The sequence below is a fragment of the Anticarsia gemmatalis genome, chromosome 28 (assembly GCF_050436995.1).
Source record: "Anticarsia gemmatalis isolate Benzon Research Colony breed Stoneville strain chromosome 28, ilAntGemm2 primary, whole genome shotgun sequence".
Taxonomy (NCBI): domain Eukaryota; kingdom Metazoa; phylum Arthropoda; class Insecta; order Lepidoptera; family Erebidae; genus Anticarsia; species Anticarsia gemmatalis.
The window spans coordinates 5,251,850-5,271,741 of record NC_134772.1 but is presented as its reverse complement, the minus strand read 5'-3'; the positions used below and the strand labels follow the sequence as shown (position 1 = coordinate 5,271,741).

General features: G+C 42.5%; 2 protein-coding genes across 2 annotated transcripts; both read right to left on the bottom strand.

Moving 5' to 3' along the window:
* Positions 1-1,493: 1,493 nt before the first annotated feature.
* LOC142984924 (fatty acyl-CoA reductase wat-like) lies at positions 1,494-15,381 on the bottom strand. The gene is made up of 11 exons (XM_076132806.1): positions 15,265-15,381; positions 9,441-9,621; positions 8,965-9,055; positions 6,987-7,109; positions 6,242-6,366; positions 5,500-5,658; positions 4,837-4,946; positions 4,126-4,193; positions 3,370-3,568; positions 2,631-2,823; positions 1,494-1,860 (listed from the first exon to the last, which is right to left on the bottom strand). The coding sequence occupies exons 1-11, from the start codon at positions 15,269-15,271 to the stop codon at positions 1,494-1,496; spliced, it is 1,623 nt and encodes a 540-aa protein (XP_075988921.1). The 5' UTR covers positions 15,272-15,381.
* On the bottom strand, positions 10,338-11,785 carry LOC142984732 (uncharacterized). The gene is made up of 3 exons (XM_076132489.1): positions 11,765-11,785; positions 10,788-11,550; positions 10,338-10,456 (listed from the first exon to the last, which is right to left on the bottom strand). Exons 1-3 carry the CDS (start codon positions 11,783-11,785, stop codon positions 10,338-10,340), a joined length of 903 nt encoding a protein of 300 aa, XP_075988604.1.
* Positions 15,382-19,892: the final 4,511 nt, after the last annotated feature.

The window sequence follows — 19,892 nt, the reverse complement described above, 5'->3', positions numbered from 1 at the left end:
TGTTTGTTTGAACGCGCTAATCTCAGGCACTACTGGTATGATTTGAAAAATTCTTCCAGTGTTAGATAGCCCATTTATCGAGGAAGGCTATAGGCTATATATCATCATCGCTACGACCAATAGGAGCAGAGTACGAATAAAAAATGTTACAAAAACGGGGAAAATTTTGACGCATTCTCTCTTATCTTGCAAGCGAAGTTGCGCGGGTCAGCTAGTCGCCATATATACCGGGCACGTAATGTAGGAAATATGGATGTGCTTAATGAAATGCGAAAATTCATATTTCAACCAAACTCACTATATTTTGATCTTTACAACACTTAGACAAGTATATAGATCTGTTTCCTAGCAAGGTATGTGTCGAACAGAGAGCGTAACTTTAGAAGAATGTTACTTTAATGATGATTGTTTTAGTCAGTGTGACCAGTACACAAATACAAATATGATGTCTAGATATTTTATTAATTTACTAGCTGACCCGCGCAACTTCGCTTGCGTCACATAAGAGACATTTTCCCCCGTTTTTGTAACACTTTTTAATGGTACTCTGTTCTTATTGGTGGTAGCGTGTTGATATATAGCCTATAGCCTTCCTCGATAAATGGGCTATCTAACACTGAAAAAAATTTTTAAATCTTACGAGTATTTCTGAGAATAGCGCGTTCAAACAAACAAACAAACTCTTCAGCTTTATAATATTAGTATAGATATGTATTTGAAATTGATAAATTTGAACACGTTATTTAACTCCGGGCTACCGTTGAAAAATCTTTTGATATCAATTTAAGAATAGTGATAGTATTTTCCTCGGCCTGGGAATTTGCCTACGCCTTTCCTGACACGCGCAGCTCCGCTCACGCTTTCTTGTTTTTATTTAATATCTTCGACACCTTCTCTGGACTTCACAAATAATTCAAGTCCAAAATTAGCCAAATCGGTCAAGCCGTTCACGAGATTTAGCGTGACTAAAGGACAGCAATTCATTTTTATATATATACTAGCTGACCCGGCAAACGTTTTTTTGCCATGTAAATTAAAAGCAACGAAAACTGTGACGCGAGAATTTTATATATATTTTTTTATTTTTTGTGAATCTAAACCATTCTCAGATCCCCTTGAACACACACAAAAAATTGCGTCAACAGCGGTCCAGTCGTTTAAGAGAAGTTCAGTGACATACACACTTACAGAAGAATTATATATATAAAGATATATATATGTAGATTTAATACATTAAAATATATGTATTTTAATTAAATAATTATTAAACTCGTTACTGTCCCACTGCTGGGCAAGGGTCTTCTCCCGAATGAAGGGTTAGGCCTTGGGTCTACCACATTGGCCAAGTGCGGGTTTGGGACTTAGCATGCCTTGAAGAAATACATTAAACAATTTTTAGGCATAAAAGGTTTCATCGCGATGTTTTCCTTCACCGTGATAATTATTTCTAATACACTCATGTAAGTATCTACAAATAAAAAGACAAATTTCACTTAAAACAATATATTAAAAATGTACCACACAATACTAAATACAAAACTAGTTATCCAATACAAACAATAGAAATAAACCGCATTAAAAATCAAAAATGCGTAGAAAAAGTATTTCTGATTTCTACCACCAATATGAGAATTTTTGAGTCCATCTTTCAGTATATATTTGCGAAGACCTATAGCCCACACTTGTATGTACTCGGCTAAGTCCAAAGTGTTCAAGTCACAGTTGAAAATGGCTTTATCAGCTGGGCTTAGACGGCTTAACATGGCTTCCACATTGTCATCTCTGAAATCCCAGTCGTTGCTCAGAAAGTAGTCGTACACGCCTCCCAATTTGTCGATTTTTTTGTACACGTCTACGAAGCTGAAATGAAAAAAAGCCGGGTATAAGGAGGATTGACGTAAGGCAAGCCGGCTGTAAAACATCGGCCAAATATTCTTAATAAATATTTTATGTGTTCCTGGCCGGTACTCAGCTACGACGGCCAGTTTCATTAAAACCAACCAACTATGCAGGACTTTGTTTATAGTGTCTGTGTGCGCAATACACAGGTACACTCTCGATTACTTTACTCTTATAGACGAATAAACCGACACGACCAGTGTGAGACTAAGCGCAGGATCGACGACTTTACATGCTCTCCGAGGCACGGAAGTCTACGACCTCAACTTCCTAACTCCGGGCAATTTCTGAGATTTTTTTAGCAGAAAACTCAGATAAAACTTTTTGGCCGCAACTAGGATTCAAACGATAAGACGAAATATGTAGAGCTGATTGCCAACCTTCACTAGTTGGAGAGGCACTTTAAGAAGGAGAAGAAGGATTCAAACCCGGTACCTCGGTATGTCAATCGCATATATTACCGACCGCGCCATAAAGACAGGTCTTTAGATAGGGAACTCTAAGAAGTGATAAAAGGTAGGTAAGTTTTTTTTTTCAGTAAATGAATTTATTTACATAATAATAACATTTACAATTACATTTTAAATAAACAACAATAAACTTACTATACAAATAGATAAAAAATAAATAAAAGAAAAAAATGGTCAGTTGGGAACGTTCCCAGAATGTTGGCAGCATTGCCACGTCGCGTTGTATGGCACTGCTCAATCTTAAGTGATAAAAATACTTACGAAGATATTTGCTGAGGTCTCTTGCCGATTATTGTGCAAACAAAATCGATGATGTAAGCCGGTATGTAATGTAGAAAAAACGCTACCAATGTGTAGATCTTTCGGCTTTTGATTTGAAGTGATTCAGCGTACCACACGACTTTCGGCGAATAAATACGTTCGCATTTCGACCGCATAATTACGCCTAGGTAATCTAAAAAGAAATACACATTAATACTATTTGTTTCTGTACGCTAGACTAAATTATTTAATGTTTGTTAAATTTTCTTACATAAGTGAATTATTGTATTCTTGTGAGAAATAAAGAATCTCAAATCTCTACTAATGTTTTAACGGCGTAGCGCAGTGGTAGTGGTACAAGTGGGCCTGGAAGTCGTGAGTTCGATTCCTCACGGAACTAATATTTGTGCGATCAAATTGTTGTATCGGTCTGGCTGCACAGTCAGCTCCAAAAGCAACTGATCATACTCAATCTTTTGAAACCCTATATTATTATACTGAAATGTGCACATTATTCCACAACAAAATCGGGCAGAATGAGTTAGAATTAAACATTTCAATCAATGGCAAATGTTTTTTTCATGGAATTGCACACTTCAGTATATAGGGTTTCGAAAGATTGAGTATGATCACCTATTTTTGGAGCTGACTGTACTTTGATACCTTTGTAAAAGTCCCCGCGACACAAGAGCAATTCTTAGTGCGGGATAAGTCTTTTTAAAAAAGAGAAAAAACTAACCCCATTTAAAGAACTTTTCCTTCTTCGCCATGGTGTATATGGGAATATCGGTGGCTCCAGTCTTTTTCCTTCGTTCTGTAGAGTCCCAGACAGATGCTATGATAGCGTTGTTTACATAGTCAATGGGCGTCATGGCCAGACGGACACATCCATCAACACAGATCGCTTTGATTATACCCAAGCCGATGACTAGGTAGATCTGGAAAAAGACCAAGATATTGGCAGCTTTTTACTATAATATTAGGTCGGGAAAAAGGCTTTTCGCATTATAGTATGTACGAACTTGTAATAAAATCTCTTTGGCTTCAAGAATCACAAATGAGTGCACGGTTCATTAGGTTTCTTTCAGTGAGCTCGTGAGGTACCCAAATATCGAGCTTTTTTGTGTAAAGAAAATATTTTATTACAAGTTCATACATACTATAATGCGAAAAGACTTTTTCCCCGATCTAATAGTATGGTTAGTAGTCAACCTAGTGTCAAAATTGTTCAAGCCCGAAGGGCTTTGATGTGGCTCAGCGACAGTTATCGTAAAAGACAATAACTGGTACTGATTTTTTACGTGCACTTTGAAGCACGTTACGTCAAAGCAGCTATGTCCTGCTATAGTGATAAAAGTGGCCATCGATTTGACGTACACTAGTTGTCAACTGGGATACGTATATACAGGTCGTACTTTGTGTCCGTACTTTGTATGTTTGTAAAAGCCCTCGCGACGCAAGAGCAGTTATCATAAGAAACTAAGGGGTAACTTACCCCACTTGGTCCAGCCAGCGTGCTGAAATCCAGCCATCCAGGTTGAGGCTCATAATAGGATGGGAGCACTGAAAACAAGCATAATAGTACATCTCTATTCCATGGCTTTGATACGTTAGGACCGACGGCTTAAAGTGCTCTCCGAGGCTTTCTACATAATATATTATGTAACTCAAAGATGACTGACTGACTGACATACTGATCTATCAACGCACAGCCCAAACCACTGGACGGATCGAGCTGAAATTTTGGCATGCATGTAGATTTTATAATGTAGGCATCCGCTAAGAAGGGATTTTAATCAATTCTACCGTCAAGGGGATAAAATAGGGGATGAAAGTTTGTATAAATAAAAATTCTGTCCTAAGCCACGAACCACATGAACTCAGTCGCCGGAAAAAGCTAGTTCTTACCATAAAGTCTCAGAAAATACTTTTTAACTCTACAACGGATTCGAACCCAAGACCGTTTGCGAGTACATATACACTACCGACCTTCGGGGCTATCACGTATTTCAGTTGACAACTATTTGCAAACCACTATGCTGTACATTGTTTTTTTTCTTAGATTATTGTAATTAAAACGTTATATCAAAGCAGCAATGTACTGAACAGTGACCATCAATTTGACGTACACTAGTTGTCAACTGAGATACGTGATAAGCCCGCTTGCCATAGAAGCAGTGAAGAGGATTATGAATGGTACACTCACCAATGGGAGGTCTCACAATGCATGCGGGGAGGTCTCCAGCTGTCCTATTGACCAACTCTTCAGCGATGGCTTTCGTAAAGGTATAAGTATTTGGCCAACCTTTGATCAACCTGAAAAAAAAATTGGTAAAGTTTTCAATTACGAGATTATTCTAAACTAACTGACCCGCGCAACTTCGTTTGCGTCACATAAAAGTGAATGGGTCCAAATTTTTCTCCGTTTTTGTAACTTTTATAACTGCCACCCTACTCCTATTGGTCGTAGTGTGATGATATATAGCCTATAGCCGTCCTCGATAAAAGGGCTATCCAACAGTAAAATAATTTTTCGATTTGCACCTATAGTTCCTGAGATTAGCGCGTTCAAACAATCAAACAAACAAACTCTTCAGCTTTATAATATTACTATAGATAATAATAGATTATAATGTATCAGTCTAGCCTTTCTTCCAAACAGGTCGGAGTCGGCTTCTAGTCTCACGTGATGCAGCTGAATATCAGTATTTTACATGAAGCGACGATAATGTTTGGTGGTAGGAATATAAGAATGGCTTTACCTAACTAGCAAATCTATAAAAAGTTTGAAAAATAAGAAATTGTATAAAAGCGGTTTTAATTTTTTTTTATTTATTGTTATAATTATTTATTTTTAACTTGTACTTACTCCGCAGTAATAGCATTAAGTCTCTTCTCATCGACCTCTTCCACCATGGTGATCATGGCCCCAGGAGATACTGGTACAGGGTAGAACTTCTCCTCAACATCCTGGCTAATGTGCTCCTCAGTTGCGTGGGTGAAGGCTGTTGAAATGTGCACGTATTTTCTGGAAAATGAAACCAATTTTAACATCCTATTCCCACTAATATTATAAATGCGAAAGTTTGTAAGGCAGTATGTATGGATAATACGGGAATTAACGTGAACACGCATTTTACCTTAAAATGCCTAACGTTTCGGCGCAGGTTGCACTCGCCGTCGGTCGCAGGCTGACTGGAGCAGCGTGTTCGCGTTAATTGCCGTATTCTATTATACATTAAACATGCAACGCGAGAGTTTAAAAGTTACAAGTATATATGGATGTTTGTTACTTTTTCACGCAAATACTACTAAATCGATTACGATGAAATTTGGTATGTAGGTAGCTAAAGACCTAGAATAATACATAGGCTACTTTTTATCCCGGAGTTCTCTAGTGGTCTATAAAGATTGAGGTCTACGATGAAGTACAAGCATGCTAGGAGTCTTCAATTTCTTTCTTGTTATTTTGTCTCTTGCTTACAAACAAACAACGGATACAAAGTGCAACCAGACCCGAAAAAGCTATTTGTGGATTACAAGAATAAATTGTTCCTCGTGGGAATCAAACCCACGACCTTCTGCACGAGCGCCGTCTATTCTCTACTTACATGAGATGGTCACAGGTCTTTGCCAGCTGTAGTATCTCCCTAGTACCTCGTACATTAGTCAGAGTTGCTCTACGAAGAGGCTCGTCGAAGTTTACTGTAGCAGCCACGTGAAAGATGATGTCCACCTGAAAATATATACTTTCAGTTTCAAGCCAAAATATGTAACAAATTTTCAAACGTACTATTTTGTATGATTATATTTAATTAACTATATTTCCAACAGTCCTGAGTTTGGCACCGTGCCCGGGGAATGGCAAAATATTAGCCCCCTATTACGTGGAACTGATACTGATAATGGCTAATCGCGGACGTATTTCGCACAAATTTGCCTATACCCTTGGCTATCATCATCAGCCTAGTCTTTCTTCCAAACAACGTTGGAGTCGGCTTCCAGTCTCACCGGATGCAGCTGAATACCCGTATTATACTGGAGCGACTGCGTATCGGACCTCCTTAACCCAGTTACCTGGGTTATAACACGATACCCTTCGGTAAGGCTGGTTGTCAAACTTACAACCTTCTGACTGCTGTTAACGATTGACAAAGATCTTTGAAAATAACAAATGGGATCCACAATTTAACGTGTCTTCCGAAACACGGAGGAACTCGATATGTTAAAGATGGTCACCCATCCACAGAACAACCTCGGCAAGCATAGCTTAACCTCAGAGATCGATCCGCGCGGCTGTTGTTAACTAAGTATGGTATAAAAAATAATAATATTTTCACAAATTCTACTGCTTACCTCTTTAGCAATCATAGCCCTATCTTCTTCATTAAGTCCAAGCTTCAATTCCTCCACATTTCCCTCGATTGGTGTTATTTTATCAGCAAAATTTGGTTTCTTTGTTCTTAACACATCATATACCTGAAAAATAAAAAAAATGATGCATGTTTCATCCATAACTGTCCCAGTGATTATGTATGTATGGATGTTTGTTACTCTTTCACGCAAATACTACTGAATCGATTACGATGAAATTTGGTATGTAGGTAGCTGAAAACCCAGAATAACATAGGCTACTTTTTATTCCTGAGTTCCCGACGAATCACGATTTACACGGGAAGGGTTTCCACGCGGACGAAGTCGCGGGCGGCATCTAGTATCACAATATTTCTCAAGAGTAGCTCGAAATTTGGTAACGTGCCCGGTATAAGGCTCGCTCCCTATTACATGGGGCCTGATGGAACTAACAATGTTAATAGCAAAACGTGGGTGTATTTTAAACTCCTCTGCCTACACCTTTGGGTACATTATGCGTGTTATTAGGTCGGGGAAAAGGTATTTTCGCATTATAGTACGTATGAACTTGTAATAGAATCTCTTTGGCCTCAAGAATCACAAATGAGTACACGGTTCATTAGGTTTCTTTTAGTGAGCTCGTGAGGTACCCAAATTTCGAGCTTTTTTGTGTAGAGTAAAGATTTTATTACAAGTTCATACAGCTATAATGCGAAAAGACTTTTCTCCGACCTAATATATTTATGTTTGTTTGTTAACTTTGATAAACGCAACCGATGTTGGCCTTTATTTTGTCAACTAATACTCATGCAAATTTTATGAAAATCAGTTAAGCATTTAAGTTGCAAAAGTAACGGCGAAAAACAGACTTCCGCATTTATATTATTAGTTAGATTTAAATGCAGACCTCTATATATTTACCACGATTTAAATACTAAATAAAATTGCTTAATCAATGTCAAATACAAAACAAAGAAATTATTTAGATTGCCTGCTTATTAACAATTCTAAACATTACTCAAAATAAATTGCAAAGTCACTTTTCTCTTTACGTCACACTTTAAAAACATTTATTTTTGTTACACATATAGTAGCTCGATTCTCTACTACTATCGACTACCGACAATCGGCTAGCTATCGAGAAATTTTACACGAAAATCTGTTTAGAATGAAATAATTATACAAAGTATTTTATAAGTATTAATTTTTCTCGTTTGGTAAGTAATTACAAACATTGCATGAGTGACCGTTATGTTCAAACATCAATCTATAGAGTAGGAAAAAAATAATATTTTACTCTAAGCCCGTCAAATTGACCTTATATTGATAGTTGTAGTAGCAAACTCTCGATACTCTACAGTACTGACTATAGAGAAATGCGCTACAGAAAAGACATCAATATTAGGAAATTTTGTAATTAGTCAGTAATAATGTCTTCATAACTGATATTCGATATGGTGGCCAGTTTCATTGATTCCAACTGTGCAGGACTTTGTTTATAGTGTCCAAGTGTGTGCACAATACACAGGTACACTCTCTATTCCTTCACTCTCATAGTTTGGTGGGACGGATAACTGGATACGACCAGTGAGAGGTCAGACACAGTATCGACGGCGACACGTTCTCTCTGAGCCACGGAGCTGGAATATCAGCCAAATCCCTTGGCAGTGTAGCGACATCTACTGGGACAACCAACCACCACGCGCAGTGTAACTGACGTCACAAGTCCTGAATCGCGCTATCGAAGTTTGCACTGCAATTGACTATATATACAAGTTCCCGACTACAACAGTTGGGCAGCCTAGGCCCACCAGGCATGATCACCTCGCCTGGTCAGAGGATGTCCCTTTGTGTTGGAGGAACATGATCACCTCGTTCCTCCACAACAGCATGTTATAGTGAAAGAAAACAACAACCCCACTCGATATTCTCTGCCTATAGGAAAAAAGAGTGAGTTTATTTATGTATGTATGAAACTTACAGGGTTTGTTAGCATGTGATCCAATCTTTCTTGAATCGACTTGCCCTTCTTTGACCTTGCCAGAATGTACAGCTTCTTGATATCGCAGGCTCTGTAATACAAAAACAATTATAAATAATGATAAGTATGGAATCTATTACCATTAGAAAAGCTAGTAACAACAGATCTCTCAGGTTAAGTTACCCTTGCCGAGGTTGGTCAGTGGATGGGTGACCATATTTTGCTAACGGGGCTACAACTTTGGAAAGATATGTTAACGTGGGCCCTAGTTGTCATTTTCAAAGATCTTCGACAGTCGTTTACATTAGTCAGAAGCAGTCATGAACAGGGGTATCGTGTTATAGCCCTGGTGACTGGGTTGTGGAAGTCCGATAGGCAGTCGCTCCATATATAACACTGGTATTCAGCTGCATCAGGTGAGACTGGAAGCAGACTCCAACATAGTTGGAAGAAAGGCTAGGCTGATAATATATTACCTGAATAGTTTTTCAATAAGTTGTTTCCCGATGAAGCCGAACCCTCCCGTCACGAAGATGGTCTTCCCCTTATATAACTGCTGGACGTTGGAGCTGCCCAGGTCTATCACATCGTTCATGGGCTTCTGGCGTCCAAGAGCTGCCAGTTCAATGGCCTGCGCTGGGTCCATGTCCGGTATTCCTATAAAATAAAAACAATGATTATTTATTAATTTTAGAGACCCAGTAGCCAGTTGCGCTTACCGGTTGGTAAATCGATCGGTAAAGGTAGTCGATCTGTGGGTTAAGCAAACCTTGGCACGGTCATTTCATAGATGGGTGACCGCATAGTGGTATTTGAACAGGGCGTCTCCGTGTTTCGGAGGGCACGTAAGAAATCGGTCCCGGTTTGTTAACGACGAGCGCCACGTCACCATAAATGGTCGCGATAAGCGATCTCGTCTCTGATTGGTCGAACGACGCGCGACCGATGCACGCGTGCAGTCGACGACGCGTTACCTTTTAAGGAAACGGTTTTGCGCGAGACGGCGTGGCGTGGCTAGGACGCGCGGCCTTAAAAGGAAACGTGTCGCTGCATCGCAACGCGTCGACCAATCAGGGACGAGAATCGTCGTTAGAATTAATACTTAAAATTATTACTTAAATGTGATTGGTCATAGATTTAGAATAAATACGCCTGCATTTTTGTACGGAAGTCAGTGCACAGTCAACATCGGAAGTATGAACATTAAGAATAAAGTCTGAAGCCACGAAGAGAGTTATTATTATACAGTCCACACCCCCAACAGTGGTCCTTCGAGCCGGATTTGAAGAAGGAAGTACCAGCTCGAAGAAGTACCTCAAGGTCAAGCGGTCAAGTCCGAACCTGCCAACGGTCAAGCACGAACCTGCTAGCGGTCAAGCACGAACCCGCCATCGGTCAAGCCCGAACCTGCAACGGTCAGAACGGACCTGCAGCACCTGCATCAGAACCAGGACGAAGCAGCTGCTGTACCTGCATCGAGGGTGAACGCGACCTGCGGCACCGGGAGCTGAGCTGCTGCCGGGAGCTGTGACGAGGCGGAGCGCGACCTGCGGCACCGGGAGCTGAGCTGCTGCACCGGAGCTGTGAAGAGGCGGAGCGCGACCTGCGGCACCGAGAGCTGAGCTGCTGCCGGGAGCTGTGACGAGGCGGAGCGCGACCTGTGGCACCGGGAGCTGAGCTGCTGCCGGGAGCTGTGACGAGGCGGAGCGCGACCTGCGGCACCGGGAGCTGAGCTGCTGCCGGGAGCTGTGACGAGGCGGAGCGCGACCTGCGGCACCGGGAGCTGAGCTGCTGCCGGGAGCTGTGACGAGGCGGAGCGCGACCTGCGGCACCGGGAGCTGTGACGAGGCGGAGCGCGACCTGCGGCACCGGGAGCTGTGACGAGGCGGAGCGCGACCTGCGGCACCGGGAGCTGTGACGAGGCGGAGCGCGACCTGCGGCACCGGGAGCTGAGCTGCTGCCGGGAGCTGTGAAGAGGCGGAGCGCGACCTGCGGCACCGGGACCTGAGCTGTGAAGAGGCAGAGCGCGACCTGCGGCACCGGGAGCTGAGCTGCTGCCGGCAGCTGTGACGAGGCGGAGCGCGACCTGCGGCACCGGTAGCTGAGCTGCTGCACCGGAGCTGTGAAGAGGCGGAGCGCGACCTGCGGCACCGGGAGCTGAGCTACTGCACCGGAGCTGAGAAGAGGCGGAGTGCGACCTGCGGCACCGGGAGCTGAGCTGCGGCACGGGAGCTGAGCTGCGGCACGGGAGCTGTGCTGCTGCACCTGCGGAGAGGCGGGAGCTGAGCTGCGGCACGGGAGCTGTGCTGCTGCACCTGCGGAGAGGCGGGAGCTGAGCTGCGGCACGGGAGCTGTGCGGCTGCACCTGCGGAGAGGCGGGAGCTGAGCTGCGGCACGGGAGCTGTGCTGCTGCACGAGAGCACCTGCTGCACCTGCATCAGCGCCGGAGCGTCGAGCACCTGGAACCTGGCCTGCACCTGAGAGCGGCCGGGAACCTGCAACGAGGTGGAGCTGACTACTACACCTGCATTGGTGCCGATCGACGAAGACCTGGAACCAGACCTGCACCAGAGAGCGGTCTGGAACCTACAAGGAAGCTAGCTAGACCAAAGTAGGACCGGTCTACAAGCTTTCTGCAACAGCTGCGCCAACACCTGGAACACCTGGAAGATGGTAGTAACAAGGAGTCAGGGTGACGTAGCGGAAACGGAGGAGCAGAGAAGTGCCCTGGAACGAAGGGAGCTAGACACACAAGAAACTTTGCGCCGCGAGATGGAGCGCATCGAACGAGAACGAGTACAAAGGCTTTCACTGGAACCATCAGGCACTTCACATTCAAGACTGGCTGCTGACCACACAGCCAGAGTGTGCACCGCCAACACAGAGCTGACGAGGACGACGCAACGTCAAGTGGTGACAGACCAACGCCGGCCAGTATCGCCAGTCAGATCGACGCGGTCACGCCACAGTCGCCGTTCGACAGCGAGCGCGAGTACGAGATTGCGTATGGCGGAGCTGGAAGCGGCTGAGAAGCTAGCCGCTATCAGAAGAAAAGAGCTGGAACTAGAAGCTGATCTAGTGAAGAAGAGGGTAGCTGTTGAAATATCGGCAATACAAGATGACCAAGAGAGTCTGCACGGAGAACCGGTCACCCATCCAGAAGATAACCGCAAGGTGGACGAGTGGCTACAAACCAACCCACTCAGCGCACAAGAGGCGACCGGGGGGAGCAGGGAGGAGCCGCGACCGTTACGCTTCGACCTACCCCAGGAAAGATCACCGCCATCGCCGAGAGAGAAGAGCGACATGGACAAACTGGCGGAAGCGCTGGAGAAGATGGCCCGACCACGTGTACGGCACAGCGACCTGCCGACCTTCACTGGAGCCGTGAACGAGTGGCTGCCCTTCAAGGCCGCTGTACGAGATACCACCAGAATGTATCATATATCGGCAGCTGAGAACCTCCAACGATTAAGAAGCGCCTTGAAAGGGGAAGCAAGGGACGCTGTAGCTGCACTACTACACACGGCCACGGACCCCGACGTAATCATGAAGACACTAGAACAGTGCTTCGGGCGTCCAGAGGTAATCATCGACCGAACACTGGATGAATTAAGGAAGATGCCGCGCCCGGGTTCAACTTCAACAGAGCTCAACAGCTTCGCGATCAAGGTACAGAACGTCATCTGTGTACTTGAGAACATGGATCGCCGAGGATATCTGTATAACCCGCTGCTGACACGAGAAGTACTGGAGAAGCTTAGCCCTTATTTTCGATCGCGATGGTGCGACTACGCGAGTGAACACGAGGAGACCACAGACCCTGAGATCGTGTTGCTGTCTCGTTTCCTAATGCGAGAAGCAGATCGGGCGTTGAAGTTCACATACGCGCCATCCGGAGGATCAACACCCGCATCGAAGAAAGAGTTTAAGACCGTCGTCAGTGAGCAGAGGAAGAAGGCGAGTACAGTATACACAGTTACCGACGACAGCGAAGTGAAACCCGGCTGTCCAGCGTGCAGAGCAGATCATGTGCTGACTCGGTGTCCCAAGTATGAGGCGTGGACCACCGATCAGCGTTGGGATTTCGTCCGCGAGAATAAGATGTGTTACAAGTGCGCGCAGAGTACACATCAACGTTGGCACTGCAATGTTAAGCCCTGCGGCGTCAGCCAGTGCCGTCGCCCACATCACGCATCGCTGCACCAGACGCGAGAAAAAGCTGCAACTACGGAACCAGAGCCAGCTGTACAAGAAGCCGTGATGTCAGTGGCGCATAGATCTGCAGCCGGACCGCGAGATGTTCTGCTCAAGATGTGCCCAGTCGTTGTAGCCGGACCACGGGGGGAGGTGAAGACATTCGCACTCCTGGACGAAGGAGCCACCATCACCCTGGTAGATGAAGACCTCGCTACGATAATTGGTGCCGAAGGACCGGCACGACATCTACACCTGCGTGGCGTAAACATGAACCAGAGCGAAAAGGACAGTAAACTGGTCACTCTGCACGTTCGTGGGGTAAAGACGACCACACCTCACCAGATACGCGCACGCACAATAAAGAATCTTCGACTGCATCAACAATCAATACCGAAGTCTTTGATGAAGTTGGAACACCTTCGAGATCTACCACCAGATGAAATCTGCTACGACCTAGCAAGACCCGGTATCCTTGTGGGATCTGACCACTGGGAACACATAGTTTCCCGAGAGCTACGAGTGGGAGGCCCGAACGAACCAGCCGCCTCCAAGACGCAACTGGGATGGGTGGTGCATGGAACCGCACCGCGCCATTTGATGATGAAGACAGAGAACGTACTGCACGTCTACAAATCAGAACGGAGCGAAAACAGACAGCTCCATGACTTCGTAGAGAAGCGTTCCAAAGGAGCAGCCGGCACCGCATCTGAACCACGAGCGAGCGACGCCGAGCAACGTGCAAACGCTTCAGCGAGAGAAACGGACGAAAAAACAGACCGCAGTTTCTCACGAGCAAGAACTATAACCAAGAGGAACTACGACGACGACGTTGTGGTAAAGTATGATTCGCCACAACAAGTCTGGAACACTAGGCAAGAACAATGTCAGAACAAAACACTCGGCTTAGATAGGAACGCCGAACGAAGAACTCAAGCAGAAGTATGCGCGCAGACTCGCGCGTTCACCGATGGAAAAGCAATCCAGAGAAGTCTGAGTTCTGGTTATGCTTCGAGACGACCGGACCATCGCAGAAGTGAGCAAGCCAATTGTCACCTGGCTGTCATACCTGAACATTGTCAGCCTACTGCGCCCACAGAAAGACGACAACTAAGTAAGCGCTCACGTCAAGCTGAACATGTCACCAAGTCAGGAGGAAATGAAAAGGAGAAAATGGGACCGGCTAAGCGGTATCGTCGACCGAATACACCCCGGAGGCGACGGAGGAAGAAGGATCGTCGAAGAAAGGACCGAGACCGAAGTCATTCGACGTCCCGTCAGGAAGCTCGTCGTATTGTGGAAGTAGAAGAGGCTACGCGGGCTGCGCCGGGGGGAGAGCTGTTAACGACGAGCGCCACGTCACCATAAATGGTCGCGATAAGCGATCTCGTCTCTGATTGGTCGAACGACGCGCGACCGATGCACGCGTGCAGTCGACGACGCGTTACCTTTTAAGGAAACGGTTTTGCGCGAGACGGCGTGGCGTGGCTAGGACGCGCGGCCTTAAAAGGAAACGTGTCGCTGCATCGCAACGCGTCGACCAATCAGGGACGAGAATCGTCGTTAGAATTAATACTTAAAATTATTACTTAAATGTGATTGGTCATAGATTTAGAATAAATACGCCTGCATTTTTGTACGGAAGTCAGTGCACAGTCAACATCGGAAGTATGAACATTAAGAATAAAGTCTGAAGCCACGAAGAGAGTTATTATTATACAGTCCACACCCCCAACACGGTTGTTGTCAATTAAGATAACAGTCGTTAAGCCACGTCGAAGGCCTTCGGACTTGAACAACTTTGACACTAGGCTGACCACTAACCATACGATGAGAAGAGAAGATATCATTTTTTCATCAGCGAAGTCTTTTTCCAAACTATGTTGGATTCGGCTTCCAGTCTAAGATGCAGCTGAATATCAGGATTTTATATAGCCTATAGCCTTCCTCGATAAATGAGCTATCTAACACAGAAAGATGAAAGAATTTTTCAAATCGGACCAGTCGTTCCTGAGATTAACGCCTTCAAACAAACAAACAAACAATCAAACAAACTCTTCAGCTTTATAATATTAGTATAGATTTAAATTATATAATACTTACCCGTCATCGTTACGAGTGGAACCGTTTGTAAATAGAAATCTACTGAATTGTAACAATAAATGTATTTTAATATAAATAAAATGTTACAATGTCGAATGTAATAAGTTATTTATTAAGTTATTCATCACAACGTGCCGCCCGCGACTTCGTCCGCGTGGAAACCCTTCCCGTGTAAATCCCGATCCATCCAACTCCGAGATAAAAAGTAGCATATGTGTTATTCTGGGTCTTCAGCTACCTACATACCAAATTTCATCGTAATCGGATCAGCAGTATTTGCGTGAAAGAGTAACAAACATCAAAACATACTCACAAACTTTCGCATTTATAATATGAGTAGGATGTACTAGGTAAATCACGCGGTTTTACTCGGGTAGAAATTTTAATTTCCTAATTAAACAACACAGGAGTAAAAATTTTAATTAGCTGGGAGGGGACGCCCTAAAAAGACATACACAGATCATATCGGTGATGTCTTGCAAAAAAGGTCAGGTGCTACTTGTAACCGGCGGTCCTGTATGACAACATGTATGTATGTGAATGAAGCAAGGGAAGTTTGTAAGGATCGTACCAGTGGCTATAATATTTGTGTGATGAGCACGAGTATTTGTTCTAAGCCTGGTTGTTAATTTATCTATATAAGTATGTATTTACATGTATATAAGTATGTTTATCAGTTATTTATTTACCATAGTACAAGCTCTGCTTAGGTTGCATTTTTTAAATCAAACGACTGTGAGTGAATTGTCTAATGATATTAATTTCTTAATTTATGTAACGAAATATAATAAACGATAAAAATTAATAGAATTAGCAAGCATTAAATAGTAACTATAATATTATATATATATGTATATTCTTACTAGCTGACCCGCGCAACTTCGCTTGCGTCACATAAGAAAATGGGTAAAAATTTTTCCCGTTTTTGTAAGATTTTTACTGGTACTCTGCTCCTATTGGTCGTAGCGTGATGATATATGGCCTATAGCTTTCCTCGATAAATGGGATATCTAACGGTGAAAGAATTTTTCAAATCGGACCAGTAGTTCCTGAGATTAGCGCGTTCAAACAAACAAACAAACTCTTCTGCTTTATAATATTAGTATAGATATTCTTATTTGTTAGTAATGTATGGAAACATTCAAATTCTGTTGACAATACACATTGCATACATAAATAAGCATACAAAATTATTTGCAAACTTTTTCTACTATTTTCCCATTTTAATCAAAATGTAATCGAGCTATTTATCTAAACATTTTTTTCAAGAAAGATAATCTATACTAATATTATAAAGCCGAAGAGTTTGTTTGTTTGTTTGATACAAACTACTGGTCCGATTTGAAAAATTATTTCAGTGTTAGATAGCCCATTTATCGAGGAAGGCTATAAGCTATATTATTATATCATCACGCTATGACCAATAGGAGCAGAGTACCAGTAAAAAATTTTACAAAAACGGGGAAAATCATGACCCATTCTCTCTTATGTGAGACAACGAAGTTGCCCGGGTCAGCTAGTAATTACTTCACCGTTGGAACAAGTGATCATTATTTCTAATACACACATAACCTGGATAAGTCATTGGTGTGTTGCCTCGTGTTCAAATTGTGGGTCACTTACATGAGAGGTGCAATTTAAACCACTCGGTTCTTTTATTTTAACTTTCATTTATTTATTAGGTAATCTAATTTTAGCTAGCGATCTCTACTTACCCTTTCCTAGGTATATTTAATTACCCATTCTGATTCATTTTTACATAACACCTATAATTACGAAAGTTATTCACTTTCCTAAAGGGCGATTTTTAATTACTCCCGACAGTAAAGTTATTGAAAAACGTATATAAATAAGAACAAAGGCGATGGATATTAATTTATTTGTTCTAACGGTGAAGGAAAGAAAATGTTATGAATCCTTAATTACCTGAGAGTTGCTTAAACAGTTCTTGAAAGGATGCAAAGTCCCCTATATCAACGTGGCCAAAAACGACTGTATGTTTGAACCAATCTATACTAATATTATAAAGCTGAAGAGTTTGTTTGTTTGTTTGTTTGAACGCGCTAATCTTAGGAACTACTGGTCCGATTTGAAAAATTCTTTCAATGTTAGATAGTCCATTTATCGAGGAAGGTTATAGGCTATATATCATTACGCTACGACTAATAGGAGCAGAGTAGCAATAAAAAATGTTACAAAAACGGGGAAAATTATTACCCACTAGCTGACCCGCGCAACTTTGCTTTCGTCACATAAGAGAATCATAATTTTCCCCGTTTTTGTAACATTTTTCACTAGTACTCTGCTCCTATTGGTCGTAGCGTAATGATATATAGCCTATAGCCTTCCTCGATAAATGGAATATCTAACACTGAAAGAATTTTTCAAATCGGACCAGTAGTTCCCGAGATTAGCGCGTTCAAACAAACAAACAATCAAACAAACAAACTCTTCAGCTTTATAATATTAGTATAGATTCTCTTTTACGTGTCGCAGGCGAAGTTGCGCGGGTCAGCTAGTGTATGTATATAACTTTTTACTTAGAATGTTTATCAGTTATTTGGTTACCATAGTACAAGATCTGTTTAGTCTGTAAATAAATGTGAGTTGTCCAATCTTTAACCTAGGTAACTGGATTATGGAGGTCCGATAAATAGTCGCTCCATGTAAAATAGTAGTATCCAGCTGTATCCGGGGAGACTGGAAGCCGACTCCAATAGCTGGAATAAAGGCTAGTCTGATGATGGATGTTTATAGGCGGCAAGGAATTATTGACGACAGCTGATGTTGCGGATATTTATCCACATACGCAATCCTTTCCAATACGGTGAATGGCCTGTTATAGGAAGAAGGAGATCCCTGCTCAGCAGTAGGACTGGAATCGAGTAGCTGGTTTCAGTTATTTAACTGAAAAGTAGTGGCTTTAGTAGCCCTTATCTGTTAAAGTGACATCTATACAATAATCTAGAACTAGTTATTGTTGTATTGACGAAGTAAATCATCCTTTTCCAACCAGATGGCGCTAGTAAACAAATGAAAGATATGGAACTGAGTTCTAATTGACAAAACTAGAGGGCGTTAAGGTAAACAAATGAATCTACATAAATAAAAATGAAACCCGTTTTCCTGGGTCACGTCAACACGCGTGAATGGCTGGACCGATTTTACAAATTCTTTTTGTGTCGTATTTGTTATTATTAGTAGAAGGTTCTTACGGAAAAAAATATTGAGAAAATCTCTCAGAAATATTGAAAAAAAGACATTTAATTTTGCATATTTTAGGCGGTACGAAGTTCGCCGGGTCATGTAGTTAATTATAATTCACATAGAATTATAGAGTAATTAATTTGCATTCAATGTATTAGTGCGGAAGTTTGTTTCTTAAGTTTTCAATATTGACAAATTTGCAATCAACAATGTTAGTCCCATGTAATAGGGGGCGAGTTTATTGCCATATACCGGGCACGTTACCACACTCCGGGCTTCTATTGAGAAACATTCGAATATAAATTATTAAATACCAATAGTACTAAAGACCGGCCCTCACTCCTCTGGATAAGACGCTTGCCAAGCAGTAGGACAGTGACGTGTCAAAAAATACTACTTTGCTTGACACGGTAATCGAACCGAGACTTCATGATCAGCAATCGGATACACTGACACAGAGGCAGTCTGTCATTAGTCATGTTATAATAAAAATATTTTTAACTCATAAATATCTCACTGCTGGGCAAGGGTCTCCTCCCGTAATGTGGGAGGGGTTATTTCTGGTTGTGCCACAAACCATACGACAAACAAACAACAGTTTCTGGTTAGGTATTAGTCATGGACCTAACCCGAAATAAATAAATGTTTTGGGATAAAACTCACACACGGTCATCTGATTCCAAACTAAGCAAAGCTTGTACTATGGTTACCAAATAACTGATAAACATACTTATATACTTCTAAATACATACTTATATAGATAATAACAACCAGATTCAAACAAATACTAGTGCTCATCACACAAATATTTGTCCCGGGTGGGATTCGAACCCGCCACACGCGGCGCTACAGTTATTGCGATTAGGTGACCATGTTAACCACTGCGCCAAACGTGCAGTACCTCGATTCTCTACCACTATCGACTACCGACAACCGGCTAGCTATCGAAATTTTGACATTTAGCATGTACTGCCAAAACAGTTTCTGCGACGCCCGTCAGAGGCGCTGATCAGATTTTCATACGAAATTTCACGATGACAGGTAGGTTGTCGGTAGTTGATAGTAATAGAGAATTGAGCTACAGTTCGTAGTTCAAATAATTAAATTCTAATTAGATCACGTTTAAAAGTCCGTTTAAAATAGTAATTATTGTACACGTGTTTCACCTTTGTAAATCACGTGGATTTGTCTGTCACTGTTTATTTTTTATTACAAATTCGGTATTTTGTTTGCTGTCTGGTTTACCACAAAACATGTATAGTACAGAATTAAAGCTCAAATAAAACAAATAACGCATTACTATCCTACTGCTAGACAAGGGTCTCGTAATCTATCTATCGTATGGTTAGTGGTCAACCTAGTGTCAAAGTTGTTCAAGCCGCCCGAAGGACCTTTGACATGGCTTAACGACTGTTATCTTA